The 24,421-nt window shown below is 49.5% G+C and overlaps 1 protein-coding gene across 2 annotated transcripts in view; it reads left to right on the top strand.

The window, feature by feature from the left end:
* LOC146287665 (teneurin-1-like) overlaps nucleotides 1-24,421 on the top strand; it is a 107,872-nt gene that overhangs the window by 56,796 nt on the left and 26,655 nt on the right. For both annotated transcript variants that reach the window (XM_084698901.1, XM_084698902.1), the window contains 15 exons: nucleotides 1,473-1,681; nucleotides 3,804-4,014; nucleotides 5,096-5,197; nucleotides 9,744-9,938; nucleotides 11,619-11,819; nucleotides 14,251-14,436; nucleotides 15,196-15,222; nucleotides 15,535-15,681; nucleotides 18,876-19,092; nucleotides 19,219-19,338; nucleotides 19,631-19,892; nucleotides 21,555-21,822; nucleotides 23,221-23,364; nucleotides 23,613-23,862; nucleotides 24,070-24,090. In XM_084698901.1, coding sequence (XP_084555027.1) covers nucleotides 1,473-1,681; nucleotides 3,804-4,014; nucleotides 5,096-5,197; nucleotides 9,744-9,938; nucleotides 11,619-11,819; nucleotides 14,251-14,436; nucleotides 15,196-15,222; nucleotides 15,535-15,681; nucleotides 18,876-19,092; nucleotides 19,219-19,338; nucleotides 19,631-19,892; nucleotides 21,555-21,822; nucleotides 23,221-23,364; nucleotides 23,613-23,862; nucleotides 24,070-24,090 — 2,560 coding nt within the window. The remainder of the gene's footprint in view (nucleotides 1-1,472; nucleotides 1,682-3,803; nucleotides 4,015-5,095; nucleotides 5,198-9,743; nucleotides 9,939-11,618; nucleotides 11,820-14,250; nucleotides 14,437-15,195; nucleotides 15,223-15,534; nucleotides 15,682-18,875; nucleotides 19,093-19,218; nucleotides 19,339-19,630; nucleotides 19,893-21,554; nucleotides 21,823-23,220; nucleotides 23,365-23,612; nucleotides 23,863-24,069; nucleotides 24,091-24,421) is intronic.

Below are 24,421 nucleotides of genomic sequence, written 5' to 3' on the forward strand. Positions count from 1 at the left end.
GGTGGAGGGAGGAGGACCCAGAGCGGGTGGAGGGAGGAGGACCCAGAGCGGGTGGAGGGAGGAGGACCCAGAGCGGGTGGAGGGAGGAGGACCCAGAGCGGGTGGAGGGAGGAGGACCCAGAGCGGGTGGAGGGAGGAGGACCCAGAGCGGGTGGAGGGAGGAGGATGCTAGCCTAGCTGTGCCAGGGCACATTAGCATGCGTCGACTATGAAGCGATCCTGGGGAGCTTCATGGGTAGTTAATTATAGAAAGCGAGCAGAGTTGAATCCCCTCCCAGGCTGCGGGCTCCAGCAGGGTTACCTGTTTCACACCTTAAGTCTGTGTGGAGCTGGAGACACCTGCCTTAGTTTCAGCTCTCCAGCCTCCACGATAGCACCCGGACGCTGTCGTCCTCAGCGTGTCTGGGTCACGCCTGATGGGGGAAGCGTGTCTTTGCTTCCCTCGCCCTCAGTTCTAAGTAGTACCTATCCCTACCCCTCAGGAACAAAGACATTCCGTTTAGATGAAACGGGTACACTGGATCTAGAATGTACTAATGTGTCTGTGAAATGACGAGGACTCTCATTGGAAAAAAAGGTTTAATTTAATTGAAATTGGATTACTGGAATAATTGTTTTATCAGAATAGACCGGAGGCTGAGGAACTAATTTGCTTGTGTGTTGGTTTTGAAGCAAGTTATAATTATTTTTTTTGTTCTTGCCAACCTTGAGTGAAATGAAAACTACAGTAGGATTGCTGATGGAGGAGGAAAGGATAGCTACATTGTCCCCAAACACAGCATCAACGACCAATATCTTCCAGATTGAAACAATTGGCGTGTTTGGAAACTCCCCGCTACCATTAACAAGTCCACCTGCTTCACCTTTAAGTATACGTCTTATTTTATTCACCTGCTGTCGTCTTGATTACTGTGATTACCAATGCACTCACCACACACTTTCCCAAGATTGTCGAGTGCCACAGCACGTTCATTCAAACACCTTCGACGGCACGCGAAACCGGAAAGGTGCGTCGTCCCCTCCATCCAGTGCTCTCTGCAGACACGCGGGAGAATACTCAATACTCCAGTTTCTTCCAGGAGGCAGCATGGAAGAGATAAGATCAACTTAATGTGCAGAGCGGAGCCCCCGAGAGCTCATGTTCCTCACCAGGAACGGGCTTGGATCAATAATGTGACACCCTCCGGTGTTGGCGTAGCCGGCTGAGCGCTGACACCAGAGGTTATCAGCACAGTATAATGAGTTCACACCCTGCTGGAAGAGCTGTTTGCTGAAGCTCCTGCCTCGTCAATACAGCACCATGCTTCTTCCTGTTGCTTGCTTACAATCCCAGTACTGTAGCACCAGGGTAAACACCAGTACTGTAGCACCAGGGTAAACACCAGTACTGTAGCACCAGGGTCAACGCCAGTACTGTAGCACCAGGGTCAACGCCAGTTCATTTTTCAGTTTTGTTGTCTTCCCGCCTCTAGATAAGGATGTGTTCCAGCGAGGCAAGGCCATAGACAGGGGTGAGGTGGACATAGGGACCACGGTGGTGCAGACCGTCCCTCCAGGGCTGTTCTGGCGCTTCTACATCACCGTCCACCACCCGGAGTACGTCAAGTTCAACATCTCCCTGGCGCGAGACGCCCTACTGGGGATATACGGGCGAAGGAACATCCCACCAACACACACACAGGTACGCTGTCTCCACCCTGCACTTCATCCTCATCCACACACACACACAGGTACGCTGTCTCCACCCTGCACTTCATCCTCATCCACACACACACACACAGGTACGCTGTCTCCACCCTGCACTTCATCCTCATCCACACACACACACACACACACACACACACAGATGAAACATACTGTACCACACACATATCAAATGTATTCCTTATCTAACATACTGCATCCCACATAGTAGTAATAATGACAGTTCTGCATATCTCCTTCCCACACACATATTATATTAGATTAGCCATAATGCCTACGCACAAACACCTCTCCCCCTTCAGCTGCTCAAATGTATTTGTCAGTTTTTCTTATACAGTAAATCTGTTTTCTGAGACTGTGTTTGAACAGGATCAGCAGTACAGTGTGCTGGTGGGTGAAACCGGACAAATGGATTCAGTCATTAAGTTAATTGTGATCTTCAGTGGAGTTCCACCAATAATGTTTATTTAATGCAAGAGGAGTTTAAGTGTGTATGGTGTATTGTCATAGAAAAAACACAATTAAGACAGGATCTAGTGGAACTAATATGGAGTCGGCGGGGCACCATAACTCCCCAATCACTGCTCGTTAGAGTCTAAGATCAACAGTTTAAGTCAAAGACCTGGTATAATTCAATTAAAACCTCCTCTGCATGCACATTTGCATATGGACAAATAATTAATGAGCGCTAATTGAAAGGTTCCTTTCAGCACACACATGCTCTTCACCAGGAGGACAATAATTATCGTCTTTATAATCAGGCTTGGCAGAGCCCGCTACTGTACTCTGGACCGCGTTCAAGTCCCGTCTTTGGCCGTGTCCCGCGGCGACGCCGTGTCTGTGTCAGCGTGGCCAGCTGGTGGAGCCCGTCACGTCATTCTCTCTGTGCTGATTGAGTACCCAGCATGCCGTGCGGCTGAACACCAGGGTTAGGGGTGAGACCTCCGCAGCGCCGGCTCGTCTGTCACGCGGGCGGCCTCATCGCCCGGCTCCTCGCGTCTCCTCCTCCACGTGCAGGTGGTGGAGGCAGTGGAGGCAGTGGTGTCGGTGGAGGCAGAACACACCACACCAACACCAGTCTCAATTGAGCTGGTTTGAAACATGAATGGACAGCTGGTATTACTGTAACAACCCTGCTTCTCACATCCCTGCCACACACACACACACACTCCTTTGGGTCTCTCCCAGCCACTCCAGTGGAGATGACAGAGGTGTGGGGGTCTTGGAGAGCGTGCCCCCCCCTCAGCGTCACCGGGGGTTCATAAGCGTGTGTTGGACAAGAGGCGGTCTCCTGCACGCCTCACGTCGGTCACTTCCCCCCTTTACTGTCCGAGGAGATTTCACCAGCGTTGCCGTGGAGACAAGGACGCAAAGTGTGGTCACCGTCGGCCTTTGTTTGCCGGTGGTTTAAACCTTGCCCGTACTCAGAGCACAGAGCTGAAACTGTGTGTTTCAACATCCATTAGCACAACGTTACTCTCTACTCTTGATGTATAGCTATGTTTAGCCTGGGGTCTGCTCCTCTCTGTCACCAACCGTCTCTGGAGGAGGGGAACTTGCCTTGTCTTTCTTCGGGGTTTAGGTTGGTTGAGAAGCAGTTCTGTATGTGAAGCCCTGTGTGACTTTGGCTGTAAAACAGGCTGTACAAATAAGATTTGATTTGGCTTGAACATGCCTGGCCAAGCCCGCCCACATGAATCACAAACACCCCCCCGCTCCCCAGGGGCCCGTCTGTCTCTGCTAGGAGACTCTGGGTCAGAGCGAGGTCCAGTGGCCTCAGGGTCGTGGACGTGCCCTGGAGCGACCTTGGGTGGTTGTAGATGAGCGGTTGGCCGCGAGGCGGTGAGGAAGCGGCCATCACCAACGTCAGGCCCCGCCCCCAGCCCCTGGGTGTGTCTCCTCCCCTGCATCACAACCCTGAGTCATGTGACCCTGAGTCATGTGACCCTGAGTCATGTGACCCTGAGTCATGTGACCCTGAACACGGAGGAAGCTTTCAGGACATATTCCAAATGTAGTATTTTCAGATTAATTCGATGTGGAATAAACCAATATTATATTTCGGTGTATGTAAACGTCATCTCTCTGTCTCTCTCCAGTTTGACTTCGTCAAGCTGTTGGACGGTAAACAGTTGATCAAACAGGAAGTCCAGTCTCCCGAGGTCCCCATATCCTCCCCCAGACACCTGATCCTGGCCTCCCTGCAGGAAACAGGCTTCGTGGAGTACATGGACGCCGGCACCTGGTACCTGGCCTTCTACAACGACGGCAGGAAGATGGAGCAAGTGTTTGTTCACAGCACCGCCATCGGTAACTGCCGTCTGTAGAGTTCAACAGCACGTCAGCCACTCAGGAGACTGTTAGTCACTAACGAGAATTTCTTAAAGTATGCTAACATAATTTGGAGCAATAATGAATTCCTGTGTATTGTGTTACATTTATATTACGGAAAAGTGCATGACATTATTCCAAGATAATGTGTTTATAAAAACATTATGCTCAAAGCAATTAGTATTGTTATACCGCTGTAAAAGAAAAAGGAAATGGTGCTCATAGGGGAACTTTTGTGCTCCAAAAGTGATGAAAAAGTCTTCCATTCCAACTTCAAATTGGATGTGTTCTCTCGCCAGTTGGGCAGTACCACAACAGGTCTATCATCCTTAATTGCCTGCCCTTTCCTCTCCTGCCTCCCGGGCAGTGCTGAGGGAGGCACCAGGCTGGTCCAACGCCCTCACCTTCACTTCCTGACTAGACACTTTTCTGTCTTAACACCGTTCCAGTCTGAGCTGCTCTATCCCAGCTTTCTAACTGTTTCTTTATGATCACTGTTACCGCCGCAACCATTACCATTATCTTAATTAAAGAGCTGTTAGATATCCGGGCGATACGTTACGAATAATCTTGGTGGTGTGTGTGTGTGTGTTGTGTAATTGCTGTGTTGTGTGTGTGTTGTGTAACTGCTGTGTTGTGTGTGTGTTGTGTAATTGCTGTGTTGTGTGTGTGTGTGTGTGTGTGTGTTGTGAAACTGCTGTGTTGTGTGTGTGTGTTGTGTAACTGCTGTGTTGTGTGTTGTGTAACTGCTGTGTTGTGTAACTGCTGTGTTGTGTGTGTGTGTGTTGTGAAACTGCTGTGTTGTGTGTGTGTGTGTGTTGTGTAACTGCTGTGTTGTGTGTTGTGTAACTGCTGTGTTGTGTGTGTGTGTGTGTGTGTGTTGTGTAACTGCTGTGTTGTGTGTGTGTGTTGTGTAACTGCTGTGTTGTGTGTGTGTGTGTGTGTTGTGTAACTGCTGTGTTGTGTGTGTGTGTGTTGTGTAACTGCTGTGTTGTGTGTGTGTGTTGTGTAACTGCTGTGTTGTGTGTGTGTGTAACTGCTTGTCTCCCTGTGTTTGTAGAAAGCATGGATGGCTGCTCCACTAACTGTCATGGTAACGGGGAGTGCGTGGCGGGACATTGTCACTGCTTCAGCGGCTTCCTCGGCCCCGACTGCTCCAAAGGTACCCTCCACTCCTCAACTGCATGCTAAATATTCCAACCAGTCTATTCATCTTCAATGACGTGTTTGTGAATTAAGACTTTGCCTTTAGTGGGAATAGTGTGGGATGTGGAAATATATTGTATTTAAATGTATTTTGTTGATTGTTAAACCCGCAGTCATTTACAGTGTTCTTTCAAACCGTATTGTTCTGAAAAAGTCGGATTAATGAAATGGCAAAGGTTACTCTACTCTTTGGTGTTTAACACTTTATATTATCAATAACGTAAAATCCATTAAGCATTAAATTGGAATATTATGTAGAGGACACGAAAGCAGGACAACCAGGGGCCTGTGTTGATTGCAGAGCCACTCTGTGGTCAGTGAGGTCTCTGTTAGCCTTGTCTGCTTGAAAGCCTTCATCTTTAGGCCCTGTCTCTCTCCAGCTCTGTGGTCACGGAGGCCCTGTAGCGGGCATAATGTGTATATTACTGCTCCCAGTGTGGAACTGTGGCCTGTTATGGAGAGTAATGTCCGAAGCAATCTCTGCTAGGCAGCGTCCACACAGGAGGAGCACATGAACAGCCTGACAGGAGATATGGGAGCTACTGGGCAGGAGAAGAGACGGTGAAATGGCCACGCGGTATCACATTGCTTTCCTGTTTTCAGAGAGAACTGCTTCCTAGAATTGCATCTCCCTGCGTCTCTGCTTTTTGTAAATACGGGGTGGGGGGGGTGGTGGTGAAATAAGCTTCTCCCAGAGAGGGAAAACGCAGGATATCAACGATGAGGGTTTACTTGACATCACCCTTCAGGCACTCCGCAGAGAAACATAGATGAAAAGTATATTTCTACAAACATGAGTATTAGCTTTGATCCTACCCTCGACAATGCGAGTAAATCAGTCGCATATGCGACCACATTTCACGCTGGGCGTGAAACTAATTAGCCAATGGATAGTAAATTGTTCGATCTCACCTGTGACTGACTTAGAGGCACTCACCTGTGACTGACTTAGAGGCACTCACCTGTGACTGACTTAGAGGCACTCACCTGTGACTGACTTAGAGGCACTCACCTGTGACTGACTTAGAGGCACTCACCTGTGACTGACTTAGAGGCACTCACCTGTGACTGACTTAGAGGCACTCACCTGTGACTGACTTAGAGGCACTCACCTGTGACTGACTTAGAGGCACTCACCTGTGACTGACTTAGAGGCACTCACCTGTGACTGACTTAGAGGCACTCACCTGTGACTGACTTAGAGGCACTCACCTGTGACTGACTTAGAGGCACTCACCTGTGACTGACTTAGAGGCACTCACCTGTGACTGACTTAGAGGCACTCACCTGTGACTGACTTAGAGGCACTCACCTGTGACTGACTTAGAGGCACTCACCTGTGACTGACTTAGAGGCACTCACCTGTGACTGACTTAGAGGCACTCACCTGTGACTGACTTAGAGGCACTCACCTGTGACTGACTTAGAGGCACTCACCTGTGACTGACTTAGAGGCACTCACCTGTGACTGACTTAGAGGCACTCACCTGTGACTGACTTAGAGGCACTCACCTGTGACTGACTTAGAGGCACTCACCTGTGACTGACTTAGAGGCACTCACCTGTGACTGACTTAGAGGCACTCACCTGTGACTGACTTAGAGGCACTCACCTGTGACTGACTTAGAGGCACTCACCTGTGACTGACTTAGAGGCACTCACCTGTGACTGACTTAGAGGCACTCACCTGTGACTGACTTAGAGGCACTCACCTGTGACTGACTTAGAGGCACTCACCTGTGACTGACTTAGAGGCACTCACCTGTGACTGACTTAGAGGCACTCACCTGTGACTGACTTAGAGGCACTCACCTGTGACTGACTTAGAGGCACTCACCTGTGACTGACTTAGAGGCACTCACCTGTGACTGACTTAGAGGCACTCACCTGTGACTGACTTAGAGGCACTCACCTGTGACTGACTTAGAGGCACTCACCTGTGACTGACTTAGAGGCACTCACCTGTGACTGACTTAGAGGCACTCACCTGTGACTGACTTAGAGGCACTCACCTGTGACTGACTTAGAGGCACTCACCTGTGACTGACTTAGAGGCACTCACCTGTGACTGACTTAGAGGCACTCACCTGTGACTGACTTAGAGGCACTCACCTGTGACTGACTTAGAGGCACTCACCTGTGACTGACTTAGAGGCACTCACCTGTGACTGACTTAGAGGCACTCACCTGTGACTGACTTAGAGGCACTCACCTGTGACTGACTTAGAGGCACTCACCTGTGACTGACTTAGAGGCACTCACCTGTGACTGACTTAGAGGCACTCACCTGTGACTGACTTAGAGGCACTCACCTGTGACTGACTTAGAGGCACTCACCTGTGACTGACTTAGAGGCACTCACCTGTGACTGACTTAGAGGCACTCACCTGTGACTGACTTAGAGGCACTCACCTGTGACTGACTTAGAGGCACTCACCTGTGACTGACTTAGAGGCACTCACCTGTGACTGACTTAGAGGCACTCACCTGTGACTGACTTAGAGGCACTCACCTGTGACTGACTTAGAGGCACTCACCTGTGACTGACTTAGAGGCACTCACCTGTGACTGACTTAGAGGCACTCACCTGTGACTGACTTAGAGGCACTCACCTGTGACTGACTTAGAGGCACTCACCTGTGACTGACTTAGAGGCACTCACCTGTGACTGACTTAGAGGCACTCACCTGTGACTGACTTAGAGGCACTCACCTGTGACTGACTTAGAGGCACTCACCTGTGACTGACTTAGAGGCACTCACCTGTGACTGACTTAGAGGCACTCACCTGTGACTGACTTAGAGGCACTCACCTGTGACTGACTTAGAGGCACTCACCTGTGACTGACTTAGAGGCACTCACCTGTGACTGACTTAGAGGCACTCACCTGTGACTGACTTAGAGGCACTCACCTGTGACTGACTTAGAGGCACTCACCTGTGACTGACTTAGAGGCACTCACCTGTGACTGACTTAGAGGCACTCACCTGTGACTGACTTAGAGGCACTCACCTGTGACTGACTTAGAGGCACTCACCTGTGACTGACTTAGAGGTAAATAAGTTTAGCGCAGATTTCAAATATGCACCGTTGCTTGACTGCGAGTTAACACGATTTGCTGCTGCTCGAAAACGGAGATTGGCAAAGTAACGGAAAGTCGCTATATTTGACACTCGTCTCACAAAAAGATCGACTCGATTTTTACGGAACTTGTCACGCACAAAGAGATGGTGCAGAAAAGCTACAATTCTGAGCAGAAAATACTTTTTTATGTTATCAAGACAATTTAAGATTACTGTTTCTTGTTCAGATTATTCTTGCTCTGCTAATCAGCTTTGCCAACTGCGAAATAACCTTCAGTGCCCAAAAGAGAATAACATCAGATGTCCTCAGCAGTCTCACCTCCTCATGCCTTTCAGACCTGATCCTTATTTCAACAGAAGGCCCAGAGCTTCAGCAGTAGGCCTATGAACTGTTGTTGGCTCTAGAGAGTAGCAAGAGAAAGCCATTGGCTAAAAAATGGTAGATTCAATCCATACGCAACATAAAGAATAATTCAAACAGATAATATACTTGCGTTGTTCGTTGCATTTCATGTAAAAAGTAAAATAAAAAATGCACTAGCCAATGGCGACTCAAGCTTTATTGTGTCCAAAAAAGGGTTACACACATTTTCTACCGCACGCGCTCAGTTCTGCTTGACATCTTGGTGCCTCAAGTCTGTGAGTCCTAAACTCTGCGTCCTTCTGTAAATATCTGTTATGGTGCCAGACAGAGAGAGGAGGATGCAGGTCCGGCTGAAACACTGTGAGAGGGTGACGGTGGACACCACGGCAACAGGAGTTAGTCTCTGGTGCCTCTTGAGTGGAATTGAAGTGGTTCAGAGATTAGGTGGATTTCACAGGCAGAGGGGACTGTGTGTGTGTGTGGGGGGGGGGGGGGACGACTGTGGGGGGGGGGGGGGGGGGGACGGACGGACTGTGTGTGTGGGGGGGGGGGGGGGGGGGACTGTGTGTGTGGTGTACGTCTGTTGAGACGAAACCACTTCTATTACTGCCATCAGGGGAAACGGATTAGGTGATATCAACTCCAGGTTTGTTAGGGAGATCCTGGTGATGTGCGAGGTGTGTAGAGGAGACGGCTTCTCAGGAGTTTCCTGTCAGGTCTCAGAGGAGAAGCAGCACCAGGCCCTTCACTTTCCATTTTCAGATTATAAAAGGAAAAACCTGGGTTGAGTTTAGAAGTTAGAAACCTATTTGCGATGTACAATATCAGATTTAACCCCAGGCGTAGGTCTGTTTTCAAATGTGGGTGGGACAGCTTTTATGAAATAACTGAGGATGCAGCAGTTCATCTTAATTTTCTTAATGAAAAATGTGTGTTGGGGGAAGAGACAGATTTACCGTTTTCCCCCCAAAAACAAATGGGCCATGTCCTGCCGGTAAAGAATGATCAGACTCCTGCTTGGTGTTTTCTAAAGGGAGCTCTGTGCTGTGTTGCAGACTCCTGCCCGGTCCTCTGCAGCGGTAACGGAGATTACGAGAAGGGCTTCTGTCAGTGCCACCCTGGCTGGAAGGGCTCTGAGTGTGACATCCAGCAGGACCAGTGCATCGACCCCACCTGCTCCAATCACGGCACGTGTGTCAACGGACTCTGCCTGTGTAGTCCCGCCCACAAAGGAAACAACTGTGAACAAGGTATTGTCCTGGTCGTCACTATCTGTGATGAGAAATCACCGTTTACACAGATTCAGGTCACAGCTGCAGGCTGGCGGGGACAGTGGAGGGTCCCTCGCAGGAGAAGCAGCCGCAGCACCTGTTATTCAGCTAGGAAAACACAGGTGTTGGGGTTATTAGCAGCACGCTGTGCGTCTGTTGTTGTCTGCGTCCAGACCTTTCACTATATACACAGAAGAAGGTCTTTGTGGGTAGTTTTTCATTGTGCTTTTTTAGGTCAGAATAGTAGTTCAGAAACACAGACATAATGAATAAAAACCCTACGCCGTGTTACAGCAATTAAATCTTCTAGGTGGTTGACAAAGTTCTTATATTTCTATTATTAGATTAACCCCTCTCTGCACACAAAATTACACACACACACTTTTTTTTAAATGTCATTTGAAAAGCTTGAAGGGGAAGTAACCAGATCAATTGCTTGTCCTTATGTAGCTGTAGGGCCATTATTGGCTCAGTCAGAGATATCCGTGCCAGAGAATAACCTTGAGCCAATGAGATGGTGATGACAGTCCAGCCTGCAAGCGTTGTAGTAATTGCTGTGGTTAACACTGAATAGATTTTCCCTTTTTCTTTTCGTAGCACACATTAGTCAGAGCAGTTGTTCTGAAGAGTATCACAACAGTATGTGATCAATTAGCTGCAGACACGAACTGAAGCCGCTCTTTGTTAATTCTTCATGAGAATCGCGTGTTTGAGGGGCAAACGTTTTCGTGTGTTGGTGGAGGACGGCTGTGATTTCCTCTCACAGCCGCTGTTCCTAGTAGCAAACCCTTCACAGCCAGGGCAGGCTTCTCTCCTCGTGAGGCCACGGTGGCACAGCTCAGATAAACAGCTGTGAGACAAGCAGGGTGAGAGACGAGCAGGGTGAGAGACGAGCAGGGTGAGAGACGAGCAGGGTGAGAGACGAGCAGGGTGAGAGACGAGCAGGGTGAGAGACGAGCAGGGTGATAGACGAGCAGGGTGAGAGACGAGCAGGGTGAGAGACGAGCAGGGTGAGAGACGAGCAGGGTGAGAGACGAGCAGGGTGAGAGACGAGCAGGGTGAGAGACGAGCAGGGTGAGAGACGAGCAGGGTGAGAGACAAGCAGATGATCTTTCAGCCCACAGCTCCAAAGGAAGCAGTTTGTTATTCAATTATTAAAATGTTACAGTATACTGTGTCGTAGGCAGAGAGTCCACATTAACGGAAACTTTATCGTTTCCATCTCTCTTTTTTTAAACTTTTTTATCTCTGTTTCATCTCGGTATTGCCTTCTTTGGTTGTCATTCTATTTTTAACCATCTTATTTATTCACCATGTTGCCTCTCCCCCCCCCGTCTCTCTCTCTCTTCCCCCCACCTCTCTCTCTCAACCCCCCCCTCTCTCTCTCTCTCTCTCACCCCCCCCTCTCTCTCTCCCCCCTGTCTCTCTCTCTTCCCCCGCCCTCTCCCCCCCCCGTCTCTCTTTCTTCCCCCCCCTCTCTCCCCCCCCGTCTCTCTCTCTTCCCCCCCTCTCTCTCCCCCCCTGTCTCTCTCTCTTCCCCCTGTCTCTCTCCCCCCCCTGTCTCTCTCTCTTCCCCCCACCTCTCTCTCTCACACACCCCCCCCCCCCTCTCACCCCCCCCCCTCTCTCTCTCTCTCTTTTATACATTGTCTGTGCCAGTGGACTGCGTGGACCCTCAGTGTTCAGGTCATGGTGTGTGTGTGAGGGGGGAGTGCCTGTGTTCCCCAGGCTGGGGCGGCCCTGACTGCCAGAGCCCTCTCCCAGCCTGCCAGGAGCAGTGCTCAGCCCACGGCAGCTTCCTCCTGGACGCAGGAGCCTGCACCTGCCACCCCGGCTGGACCGGCACTGACTGCTCCACAGGTGGGTTGGTCTCCACACACACACACACACTTGATTCCCCTGATCCACTCTCTCCAGCCCGGCTCAACTGGCCCAGAGACTCAGAGTTCAGAGCTGTGACCTCTCCTTCAGCTGTGTCTGGAGTGAGTGTCAGGACGTCTGTGTCTTCAGCTGGGTCACATTAAGGCCCACACTGCTTCCTACCTCTTCTATTTCACCTCTGGCTGAGCATCACTCACACCCACGTGGGTGTTGTTTCAGTCAGTCAGAGATTTATTGTCGTTTGCATAGCATAACGATAGGCCTGTCTGGAAAACTACATTCTTTTGACATAGAAAGCATCAGCCTTGCTCAGTAGTGACATCAAAAGGAAAATAAATATACATTTAAAACATTGGCATTAAGAAATAGCCCCAAAACAGAGAAAATTCAGTAAAACTAGCAAATGGGTCGAGAATAGCAAACCTCCCAGTGAGATGTCTGGTAACGATCTGCCTGACCCTATCAGAGACAGACCTTTACATTCCCAGCAGCCAATCAGACAACTGAGCAGTCGTTCTTCTGACACGCTGGGTGGAAATTACACTGCTCTCCATGGCTCCAATCTCTACCAAGTTCTCAACGTGTTCCTTTATCAATACTAACATACTCTTTCTGACGGGAACAGACGATACGTTTCCTTTTCTCCAAATGGCCTCTGGGACACCACAGAACCCTGGCTTCATCGGAACATATCCTCTCGTTTGGACATCTTTACAAATCTAAAATGAAGGATTGTGAACTCGGGCCACATTCTCTGTCTGTTAGACAGATACACCCTGTGATCAAGTTGAGTTATTTGAACTAAACTCCAGTTAGCTGTGACATCCAAAGGAATGGGAAAAGTTAAAAACGTTCAACGTGAGAAATACGTCTGCGCCCCTTGGCTGGGTTTAGAGATGAGCTCATGCCTGCCTGCTACCCGTCTGGTGGGCTGTGACCTTCTGCTTGCTCCTGGTAGCCTCATGGAACAGTGGACAGCTTCCACGCTTTTATAGATAGAGGTATAGGAACCATAGCAACAATAGGTAACCTTCGATCCATTCTCATAGAAACCTGCCATTTGTATTCCTGCTCATGTTATTAATGGTGTGTGTTCCTGGAGTCGAACCGCAGGACAGACACCTTTGGAGAAGCAAGTTGAGTTTTAAGGTGAATTTCAACAACCAAGTCATCCCTCATTCTTGATTAACTTTCCTATCAAATGTGTTCTCCCTGATAGCCAAAGGGAAAGTCAGCTCATGTTGAGGCTATTTCAGTTTTTCCAATGAGTTGAATCGTAGCGCTGTGTGGTTTCCATAACCCCTGAAAGAATCGTGCGTAAGCTCAACCCACACTTTTTTCAGCCTTCCGAGGCAAAGTTCAGGTTTTCTATCCAGAAGTGAAAATTGATTTCCTGTTCATTCAAGTGTATTCTGAATGACTTGTTACTCAGACTGTGTGTGACTCTGCACTGACAACATCATTGGTATGTATGAAACATTGGAAACAAAGCAGAATGCACTGAACATAGAAATCACAATGCATAACAAACAGTATAAAACGGACCCTAACACTGGAATGTGGCGAAAACAGATAGGGTAGATGGAGAAAAAAAAATCATATGCTTAATGGTAAAAAAAAAAAAAAAAGCAGAAAAAATTCTGGATTAATAAAATGCAAATGGAGTTGTAATACTGTGATTAAATGTGATATATATTTAAATGAGAATGTTTTTTTTACGTGTGAGAATAACTTCTCTTTGCCTCCAGCTCTCTGTCTTCTCACCGATTGGCTCCTTGATGAGAAACTTTCTATATTCGTTGAAATTATTCATTGAATACTATTAAACCTCTAAAACTTTAAACATTGAAAATGTATTATTCCTGCAACTGCAGGACAGGAAAAATGTAAGAAAGAAAGTGGGAACTTTTTCACTTCTGTTCAGAATGTCGTGTGAGTTCATGCTCCTGTATCGATTTAGGAGGATGGTTTGGTGGTGTGTAGGGGGGACACTTTTTGAATACCTCTCTCTCCCCCACCTCCCCCACCCCTCTCTCTCCCCTTCTCTCTTACTCCCTCCCTCCCCCACCCCTCTCTCTCCCCTTCTCTCTTACTCCCTCCCTCCCCCACCCCTCTCTCTCCCCTTCTCTCTTACTCCCTCCCTCCCCCACCCCTCTCTCTCCCCTTCTCTCTTACTCCCTCCCTCCCCCACCCCCTTTCTGTCCCCTTCTCTCTTACTCCCTCCCCCACCCCTCTCTCTCTCCTCCTCTCCTCTCCTCTCCCCCCTCCCCCACCCCACCCCTCTCTCTCTCCTCCTCTCCCCCCACCCCACCCCTCTCTCTCTCCTCCTCTCCCCCCACCCCACCCCTCTCTCTCTCCTCCTCTCCCCCCACCCCACCCCTCTCTCTCTCCTCCTCCCCTCCTCCCCCAGAGCTGTGCCCTGAGCCCTGCGGCCCCCACAGTGTGTGTGTGTCTGGGATGTGCCAGTGCCAGGAGGGCTGGGAGGGGCCAGGCTGTGAGCAGCAGGCGTGTGACCCCCGCTGCCAGGACCACGGCCAGTGTCGGGGTGGCCGGTGTGACTGCCTCCCAGGCTGGGAGGGAGACAGCTGCAGCATAGGTGAGGCACGGAGCCTCTCCGGAGCAGCGCGCGCCGCGGGCCCTGCGTCTTGGTTTACAGCATTCAGCGTTTGCCCCTCTGCTTGTTTGTCAGCGTGCGCCCCCCCCCCTCAAGTGGAGGGGGCGCTGGGCGGGACGATGGGGGGCGTGGCATGGAGGTTTTTCTGACTCAGGTTCCATGATGTCAGTGCTCTCTGTCAGTTATCCAATTCATCCACTTCAGAGCAGTTATTTTGGAATGCAAAACACCAAGGAACAATAAAACTGTTGCTTGCTGCCAGGCGAATTATCCATCCAGCCTGCCCTTCTCCCCAGAGAACCAGCATTTTTCCGACTCGTAGCTGAATAATTTTGCTCTCGAGTTTGAGCGCAGTCAATTAAAGCAGGAGCACCTTGATACGCCACTGCAGTTTGTCATTGTGCACTGATGGAATTGGCCAATTTCAAGTGACTGAAAGCCCATTTTAGGAGATGCGGTGAAACTTTCAAAAGTTGAGAAAGGAAGGAAAAATAACCCTTTCAAACACTCTTAAAAAGGTGCTATTGGCGATGGGGTATTGGAGACAGTCATTGCAGCTTAGTGGCTGTGTGGATCCAATCATAAAGCTGAGCTACTAGAACATTATTAACATGTCATCTCTTTATGTGCCATCATGCAATCTCACGCATCTTTGTGCGTCAGTAATCTAACCTCACAAGGATTTCTCCTCTCTCTCCTCTCTCTCCTCTGTGTCTTTCTCTCTACATGTTCCTGTGACAGCGCATTACCTGGACTTGGTTGTTAAAGGTAAGATTCAGTTTTTTTTTGTCCTCATCTATGTGTTTGAAGAGTTAATCACCTGTCAGGTGCTGGAACGAGACCTGTTCAACGTCTCGTTTGACTTTGCCTCCTTCCCCTCCCCTCCTCCCCTCCTCCCCCCCTCCTCCCTCCATCCACTCCCCCCTCCTCCTCCCCCTCCCCTCCTCCCCCTCCCCTCCTCCTCCCCCCTCCCCTCCTCCTCCTCCTCCCTCCTCCCCCCCCTCCTCCCTCCATCCACCCCCCCTCCTCCTCCCCCTCCCCTCCTCCCCCCCCCCTCCTCCTCCCCTCCTCCCCCTGCAGACGGCTGCCCAGGGCTCTGCAGTGGTCACGGGCGCTGCACTCTGGAGCAGAGCGGCTGGCACTGCGTGTGCCAGGCCGGCTGGAGCGGCGTGGGCTGCAGCGTCGTCATGGAGACGGAGTGCGACGACAATGCCGACAACGACGGAGGTGAGGTCCCTTTGGGGGGAGGGGGGGGGGGGGCAGGGGGAGGGAAGGGGAGGGTCGAGGCTACACCTGTCAGCCACACCCGTCTGTGACTCGATAATGATTAATGTTCCTGACCTCTGGGCTCTGGTGAAGGTCAGGGCCGATGAATCCTCAAAGATGTTCACCCTCCCGTCTTTCCTCAGAGTAGAAACCCAGGAAAGCCTTCTACCCTTTTCTCTTCCTTTTCATTTTCCCGTTTCCCGTTAAATCTAGTTATTGGACGAGACTTAAAGAGCAAAGGGACCTCTGCTTTCCCTCAGTAATTTGCTGATGCTGTGCAGCCGGGGCCCTGGGAGGGGAGAGGGTGGCCCGTGTCCCCTGGAGGACGGCTAGCTCTGCTCTGGAGCTCTGCAGAGCAGGTTCACTGCCCATGTCTTTGAAGGAGCTTGTGAAAGATGTTTGAAAAGGCCTGCAGTGAATGTCAGACGTCGGACGGTAACCCAGTTGTGAGCTGCCTCGCATGTTGTTGTTTGCAAAGTCAAAAAGTGGCGAAGAGTCGAAGCTGTCATTTCTGAAAGGTGTCGAATGGTCATTGGTCCGTTCTTTCAAACTCTTTCATCCATTTAAACTGACTCTACCGACTACAGTAGAATAGGATATATGGCTCCTAAACAGGAGGAGGTCCCATACCTTCTGATTAGATCCAGTGCTGTTGTACGAGCAGCACACCTAAGAGAGATAAAAGCACAAATGTGGGCACTTGAATCTAGCTTTAGGCTGGAAACAGAGATGAGTTATTTCATTTCCCCTCCGCCCTCTCTCTCTCCACATGGAGCCTAAACCCTGCTTGTCTTAAAGGGAGGAGCCCAGCTCTCCCCTGAACATCCAGAGTGTTTAATCATCTTCTTCATCAGACCAACACCAGAGGGGGCCAAGCCAGGGTTTATTTCTTCTTGTTTTGTTTTTAGACACATTTTCAGCACTGTGTGTGTCTTAACAGTAGGAGTGTGTGTGTGTGTGTGTGTGTGTACTATAGGAGTGTGTGTGTGTGTGTGTAAAGTATAGGCATATTGGTTTTCATTCCTGTGTGTTTTCGTACATCATAAATCATGCAGTATATCATTTCCTCAGCCCTTCATCCAATAAAAAATATATCACATTCACTTCGGCAATATGCCCCCATTATGGAAATGAACCCTCACTCTGTCATTCCACACCCTAATCCAGTTTACTCTGTTACAACTCTCACTTCAAAGTTACTGGCCCTGGACTGTGGGTAATTCACATGAGTGATGTGAATCTTGAGTGATGTACATTCATTTGGCCTCCTTTGATGTGATGGGAAATAGCACAAGGTTCAAATTGCCCAGACACTCCGACAAAGGAGTGGAGGAAATAATCGCCTCATGCCAATTACGTCCCAGCCAATATACGGACATGTCAAAACCCCAGAACTTATTCCTATTTTCATCTCGGCCCAGAACTTCATTATAAATGAACCATTTATATTCTCAATGAAGCCTCATCAGTTGCATGTAAAGGAGAAGGAAAACGGCCAATGATCTCCTGAAGAAGAGCGGTGATTAAGAGAACTGAGCCATCTGAGAACTGAGCTTACAGCCATCTGAGAACTGAGCTTACAGCCATCTGTAAGCAAGTCAGAGTAACCAGCCAGATAGCAGAGACTGCCCCCCCCCCACCATCACCAGAGACTGCCCCCCCCCCCCACCATCACCAGAGACTGCCCCCCCCCCCCCACCATCACCAGAGACTGCCCCCTCCCCCCCACCATCACCAGAGACTGCCCCCCCCCACCATCACCAGAGACTGCCCCCCCCCACCATCACCAGAGACTGCCCCCCCCACCATCACCAGAGACTGCCCCCCCCCCACCATCACCAGAGACTGCCCCCCCCACCATCACCAGAGACTGCCCCCCCCCCCCCACCATCACCAGAGACTGCCCCCCCCACCATCACCAGAGACTGCCCCCCCACCATCACCAGAGACTGCCCCCCCACCATCACCAGGCCTCACTCTAATAACGCCAATTCCAATAATGCTGCAGGTGCAAAGAATATGCATCGCATAATAATACACCACACACAATAACGTAACATCGAAAGGTGCTTTCCATATAATTGTTAAGTTAAAACAGAGCTTGGGAGAAGCAGAGTTTGTAGATGATGGCCATGGTTGTTTTTTGTCTAAAGGAGTCCTGCTCAGCCAAGCAGCTTTGTGTTGGGCGCGGTGCCTGTGCAGCTTTGGCAGCCTGTTAGCACAATATGGCACCCGGCCCAGCCGTTCTGTTCCATTATGTGAGGCAGTCATTTGCTGCATTAAAGCTTGTCAGTTTCCACATATTGTGTCATTAGACATTATTACACGCTGTTGATATACAGTCGTCACTTCATAATCTTTCTAATGTTATAATAGAAATATTTGTGTGGATGCAACCATACCTAAGTGCAAGGTATTTAGTTTGTGCATATAAATTATTTATAGGAACAAAGTCACTTTTGATAAGCGTAATGCCATTAATGTTGTTTAATATTAATAACCTAGCACTTTTACTGGTGTATTGTGTTTAGTGCCAGGAAAATGATAAATGCCTGCATCAACTTAACCCTTGTCACAACAGTCTATGGGAAGCCTGTGGGTCTAATGGACTTCCTGCCTTGCGCTTGCAGACACCCATAAGTGGTTGACACCAAACAGCATTATCAAGGAATGTGGTGCACAATTAAAGAGCCGAAATTGCAAAATAGTGTATCAGAACACCAAAGTTTTGGCTGTCAGTTTAGGGGCTAGAATATTATCATCAGCTTCTCTATCCTTGTAAAAATCATCTTGGACATGTCCCGTCCATCAAAGCTGCATAACCAGGTAAAAAACTCGATTTGTGGGTCGAAGTGTGGCTTTTCTCCCATATTTCTGAGAGCTTCATCGATTTTATTACGTACTGGATCATTTGAGAAATTTGATTTACAAGTTGAACCGACATAAAGAATTCCATCTCAGATTTGGACGGTTTCGGGCCTTCTAATACTATCTCATAAGCTACTCTAGGAAACTATGATATCTTACACTCCTTAAAGTGCTGTTTGCCCGGTCTCTCTGGTCAAAGTGGTCTCTCTATCATTGACGTGCTGTGCAGTGAAGGACAGAGCTTCCTGTGTACCTACCTTCATCCTTCATGTTGTTGCTTGCTGCAGACGGTCTGACGGACTGTGTGGACCCAGACTGCTGTCTCCAGCCCAGCTGCCAGGCCGGCTCGCTGTGCCAGGGCTCCCCAGACCCTCTGGAGCTGGTGCACAGCAGCCTGGTCCCCTTCCCCTCCCTCCTGTCACGCCCCTTCTACGACCGCATCCACTTCCTGGTGGGGAAGGACAGCACCCATGTCTTCCCAGGAGACGTCCCCTTCGACAGCAGGTAGGACTGGGCCCTGCCCCCCAGGTGCCTTGCTGCAGTGTCATTACATGATCTGTAGAATACATCCAGTGAGCAGCGTTGTGTACCTGACCACCCCCCCCCCCCCCCACCCTGTGTGTCTTCCAGCCGAGCCGTGGTCATCAGGGGCCAGGTGACGGCGCAGGACACCACCCCTCTAGTGGGGGTCAACATCAGTTTCCAGCACTACCCAGAGTTTGGCTACTCCATCAGTCGCCAGGACGGCAGGTAAGTGGTGGTCTCTCGCCTCGTTCAGCCTCAGGGCTGCGGATGTGACATTTAGTCATTTAGCAGACGCTCTTATCCAGAGCGACTTACAGTAAGTACAGGGACATTCCCCCCCGAGGCAAGTAGGGTGACACAATGTAATTTTGCACGGCCGCGAAAAGAACCGCCAACTTTCTGATTAATAGCCCGACTCCCTCACGCCTCCCTAACCGCTCAGCCATCTGACCCCACCTTTACACATAACCTTTACCTGACCCAAAACTCACCCTGTCCTGGCTTTCCTCCACCCTAGTTTCGACCTGGTGGCCGCTGGTGGCATCTCGGTGTCCCTGGTCTTCCAGCGAGCCCCCTTCCTCACCCAGACACGCACCATCTGGCTACCCTGGAACCAGTTTGTGGTGGTGGAGAGGGTCACCATGAGCCGGGCAGAGAGACGTCCGCCTGCGTGTGACCTGAGGAACCTGGTCAGCCCCTACCCCCTGGTCCTGCCCTCCCCCCTGACTCGCTTCTCCAGCGCCTGTGAGGAGAGGGGCCCTGCTGTGCCAGAGCTGCAGGTAAAGTACAGCACCCAGACATGGTGTCTCTACCTCAGACAGCATCCCTAACCTCTCTTTCAACACCTCACAACAACCTGAAACTACACCACTAATATCTCCTTCAACACCTCACAACTCATACAACGTTATACAGTGCTTGCGTTGGAACATTAGGGGTGCATTTCAGATGGAATCGTTCTTTGAGAAATGTTTCCACCTCAACGTTTCCACACTCCATGTTTTGTTTCTCTGCACTGTCTCATTTTCACCTGGCTTATATTGTACCTGTGAAGCTGTCTTCCAATCTCGCACTAATCACTTTCAGGGAAGCTGCATATATATATAACACAGCTTTGCCATCTGCTCGCTCGACTCTGCATTCCCCTGGAGGTCTCTTCTCTGCGCTGCCATGGGCTCCACCGCGCGTACACGTCCTAGTTTGTTGTGAGAGATAATGAAACTGAAGCAGATTTTAATGAGCACCCGGATCACCGTGATTGAAGCTGTGAGCAATGAAGGGTGGATATCGGGGTGAGACTGTCAGACGTAATTAAAATGTCCTCCACAACGTTGCTAACGATCCAGGGGTACGGTGTTCCCTGTGTTTGTGTGTTACAGGGTTAACGTCTACTCTGCGATGCTTTGACGAGGTGTGGTAATAATAGTGTTGTAGGATATGGATGTATATCATTAGCACTGCAATCAGCATAGGTCTAGGTAATAGTTTGAAACCATTTCATCAGAACTTTACATATGTCTTCGAATTTCCTGGACAAAGAAAGAACACTCTGGGAACTTGTATTTGATCAACTCAGCTTGTTTTTGTGTAGCTCTTTGTACAAGCAATGTCACTGAGGGCTTTACATATGCCCAGAGAACCGAAAAACTGTTTAGTTTTTTTTGTGAAAATACGTTTTCGAAAAACAGTTTTGAAAGGTTTTGATTTGAAATCGATCTCTTCTTTGAAAGGTTCAAAAAATGTTTCCCCAAAAAAGTTACGCTCTGGATGAGATGGAGGAGTTAGCAATGTCGACATTCCTGATCACCCATGGCCATATATATATGAGAGAAATGTTTGAAATTGTCGGCGTCATAAAAGGTTCCTGGCAAATGCACATCTCTGCTTGTATGTCGTCTAAAGGAACAGTAACTGTAGCGTAGCTAACCTGAGTACACATCTCTGCTTGTTTGTCGTCTAAAGGAACAGTAACTGTAGCGTAGCTAACCTGAGTAACCGTGCTCTGCTTGTATGTCGTCTAAAGGAACAGTAACTGTAGCGTAGCTAACCTGAGTACACATCTCTGCTTGTATGTCGTCTAAAGGAACAGTAACTGTAGCGTAGCTAACCTGAGTCAACATCTCTGCTTGTATGTCGTCTAAAGGAACAGTAACTGTAGCGTAGCTAACCTGAGTAACCGTGCTCTGCTTGTATGTCGTCTAAAGGAACAGTAACTGTAGCGTAGCTAACCTGAGTAACCGTGCTCTGCTTGTATGTCGTCTAAAGGAACAGTAACTGTAGCGTAGCTAACCTGAGTACACATCTCTGCTTGTATGTCGTCTAAAGGAACAGTAACTGTAGCGTAGCTAACCTGAGTACACATCTCTGCTTGTATGTCGTCTAAAGGAACAGTAACTGTAGCGTAGCTAACCTGAGTAACCGTGCTGCTTGTTTCTCTCCAGGCGGTGCAGGAGGAGGTCTCCATCCCCGGGAGCTTTGTGAAGCTCAGCTACCTGAGCACACGCTCTCCAGGGTACAAGTCTCTCCTGAGGATCATCCTCACCCACACGGCCATTCCCCCCGGCCTGGCCAGGGTCCACGTATCCTCCTCCATCGAGGGACGGCTCTTCCAGAAGTGGTTCCTCGCCGCCCCTAACCTGGTCTACGTGCTGGCCTGGAACAAGACGGATGTGTATGGGCAGAAGGTTCTGGGCTTGGCCCGGGCACATGGTGAGCAGGGTCGTTATATCTGCTGGTTCTGCTTCTGGACAGATTGTGGACAGATCGGCTGCGCGGCTTGCAGTTTTCTGGGGGGGTTGTTTGTTTTTTGTGGTGTGAGTTAGTGTATTCGGATATTCTCCTGAGATTACTCTGTTTAACATTTTTATAGTGGGAGACTTTTGTTTTATGTTCTGTAAACTAAGCACTCCTGTTTAAATTAATACTTTTTAAACGTTCAATTAATGTCAGGAGACTTTGAAGGCGAGTCACCACGATCTGTTCTTCTTTGTTTGTAGAATCACACAGTTTGATCAGAGAGGGCAGATGATCAGTGTAATAAGAGACAGATGAGAGCAGTGTTTGTTCTTCATCTAGTTAGTCGGGTTAACTGCTGAGGATGGCAGCTTGATGTTTTGCTTGATGGAGTGTTAGAAATGCACCAGGAAGGGAAAGCGGAAAGTTTTCTTGATGCTCTACGAATAAGGATTAGAGGGATGGAGAGAGATGATCACCATGCCCCCTACTACTACCAGATATAGTGCTTCATGATTGCTGGTGTTGGAATCCTGTCTCAGTGAGAACCCTGTCTAATCTGCACTTTCTAATCCTTGATGGTTTTGATACTCAGTGGGCTAATGATGTCTGCTTTGGTCCATTTATCTGTAAATAATGTTGAACACATGGCACATTTTAAAACGACATCACGTCTAAATTGGAATTCAAAACACATTATTTGTTGTTGTGCACAAACATAACCCTCACAGCAAGAGTGCCAGAGATAAGGTTCTGACAAAAATATCTAATTCATTTATCTGTATGCACCCGTGAGATTGGAGCTTAACTACAAACCCCATCGACTCTCTTCTGTTTCTTTCCCTCTCTTTCTCTCCATCTCTCTCTCCCTCTCTCTGTTTCTGTCTGGAACAGGCTGATCTATCCTAGTGACACAAGTTGCAACATGTAACAACTGCGTAACTGACTGTGCTCTGCTTGTTGTGTGCAGCTTGCATATTGACTTCACGCGTGTGTGTGTGTGCGTTTGTGTGTGTGTACGTGCGCACGGTAAGATGTGATTCTAAGAGAGACGGAGTGAGACACGGGGCAGGGCACTCAAACTGTGTCTCCAGCGGAGCATGATGGTGTCAGTGATGCAGGACCACGAGGTGCCGTCTGCTAGCTTCCCCACTGCCTCCTCCACAGCCTCGCAGAGCCCACATTCTAACCTGCGTGCCCAACGCAACAACCGCAGATTTACTGTCATTTTACACCGTGACAGGAAGCGGATGCACCGTGGCGAAAAACATTAGGCTCATTTCGAATGTATTGCATCGTAAACGCGTCCGCGGCCGGAGTGATAAAAGCATGGAGATGTTTGTTCGTCCCAGTAATGCCTGCCTTTCCCTGCAGTGTCTGTGGGCTACGAGTACGAGTCGTGTCCGGACATGGTGGTGTGGGAGCGGAGGGTGGCTCAGCTGCAGGGCTTTGAGATGACGGCCTCCAGTCTGGGAGGCTGGTCCCTAGACAAGCACCACATCCTGAACCCCCACAGCGGTGAGATCTCCCCCTGTCCCACTGCCACACCAGGCAGCCACCAACACACCACATCCTCTCACACCCCGCCGTCCTGTAGGAATACCGCTAAGAAGTTACCGTGAAACGATCACCACACGCCCAGCCTGAGAGGCAGCGTGTTTCTTCACGTACAGCTGTGTCAACAGAAGTCCACATTCTCCCTCGCCATGACACAACTGACTCTCCGGCCGTGTGTTTCCTAAGTCTCGCTGCTGTGACTCTTCCAGGAATCTTACACAAAGGAACCGGGGAGAACGTGTTCATCTCTGAGCAGCCTCCAGTCATCCACACGGTGATGGGTTCAGGGACGGCGAGGGCCATCCCCTGCCCCAGCTGCAACGGCCCCGCCCAGGGCAGCAAGCTCTACGCCCCCATCGCCCTCGCGTGCGGCTCCGACGGCAGCGTCTACGTGGGAGACTTCAACTTCATCCGGAGGATTCTCCCCAACGGCTTCGCCATCAGCATCCTGGAACTGAGGTGAGGTGGTGACGTGTTTTCCTATGATTCTTAGCTGTAAGGATTATTTAAGGGAATTAAATTGTGGGGGTGGAGGGGGGCCTCGGAGGTATTTATTTTCAAGGTTAGGGTGGTAGAATATGCTGAATGCTATATGTGGAGCAAATATGAACTTACATTTTCAAGCTAAAATAACACTTGTCATATTTATTTTCTCCTTTTTGCTAGGAATCGAGATGTCAGACACAGGTGGGTGATGGTACAAATCATGACACGTTTCTCTCATACGAGACTGAAGGAAAGTGTTTCAGCTATAAACCCCAAGCTGTGTCTACCGCTGAAAGAGAGATGTTCTCATTTGGTCACAGGCTAAAGGGTTTGAGGAAGGAGTCAATATGGAAGTGTATTGACCTGGATTTAAAGGTAGCGGGATTAGAGCGGGGGCTATCTTTGGCCTGGGAGCAGAAGAGAGGGTGGAGGTCTTTAAAGGGTTCCTCTTATCATAGACAAGTTCTCGTTTCATGTGTGTTCAGATGGAGGAACCCCCTGCTGAGGAGACTCTGTTGTGCTTGTGTAAGCT

This window comes from Hypomesus nipponensis, chromosome 5 (genome assembly GCF_054491055.1).
Source record: "Hypomesus nipponensis isolate SF chromosome 5, ASM5449105v1, whole genome shotgun sequence".
NCBI classification, from domain to species: domain Eukaryota; kingdom Metazoa; phylum Chordata; class Actinopteri; order Osmeriformes; family Osmeridae; genus Hypomesus; species Hypomesus nipponensis.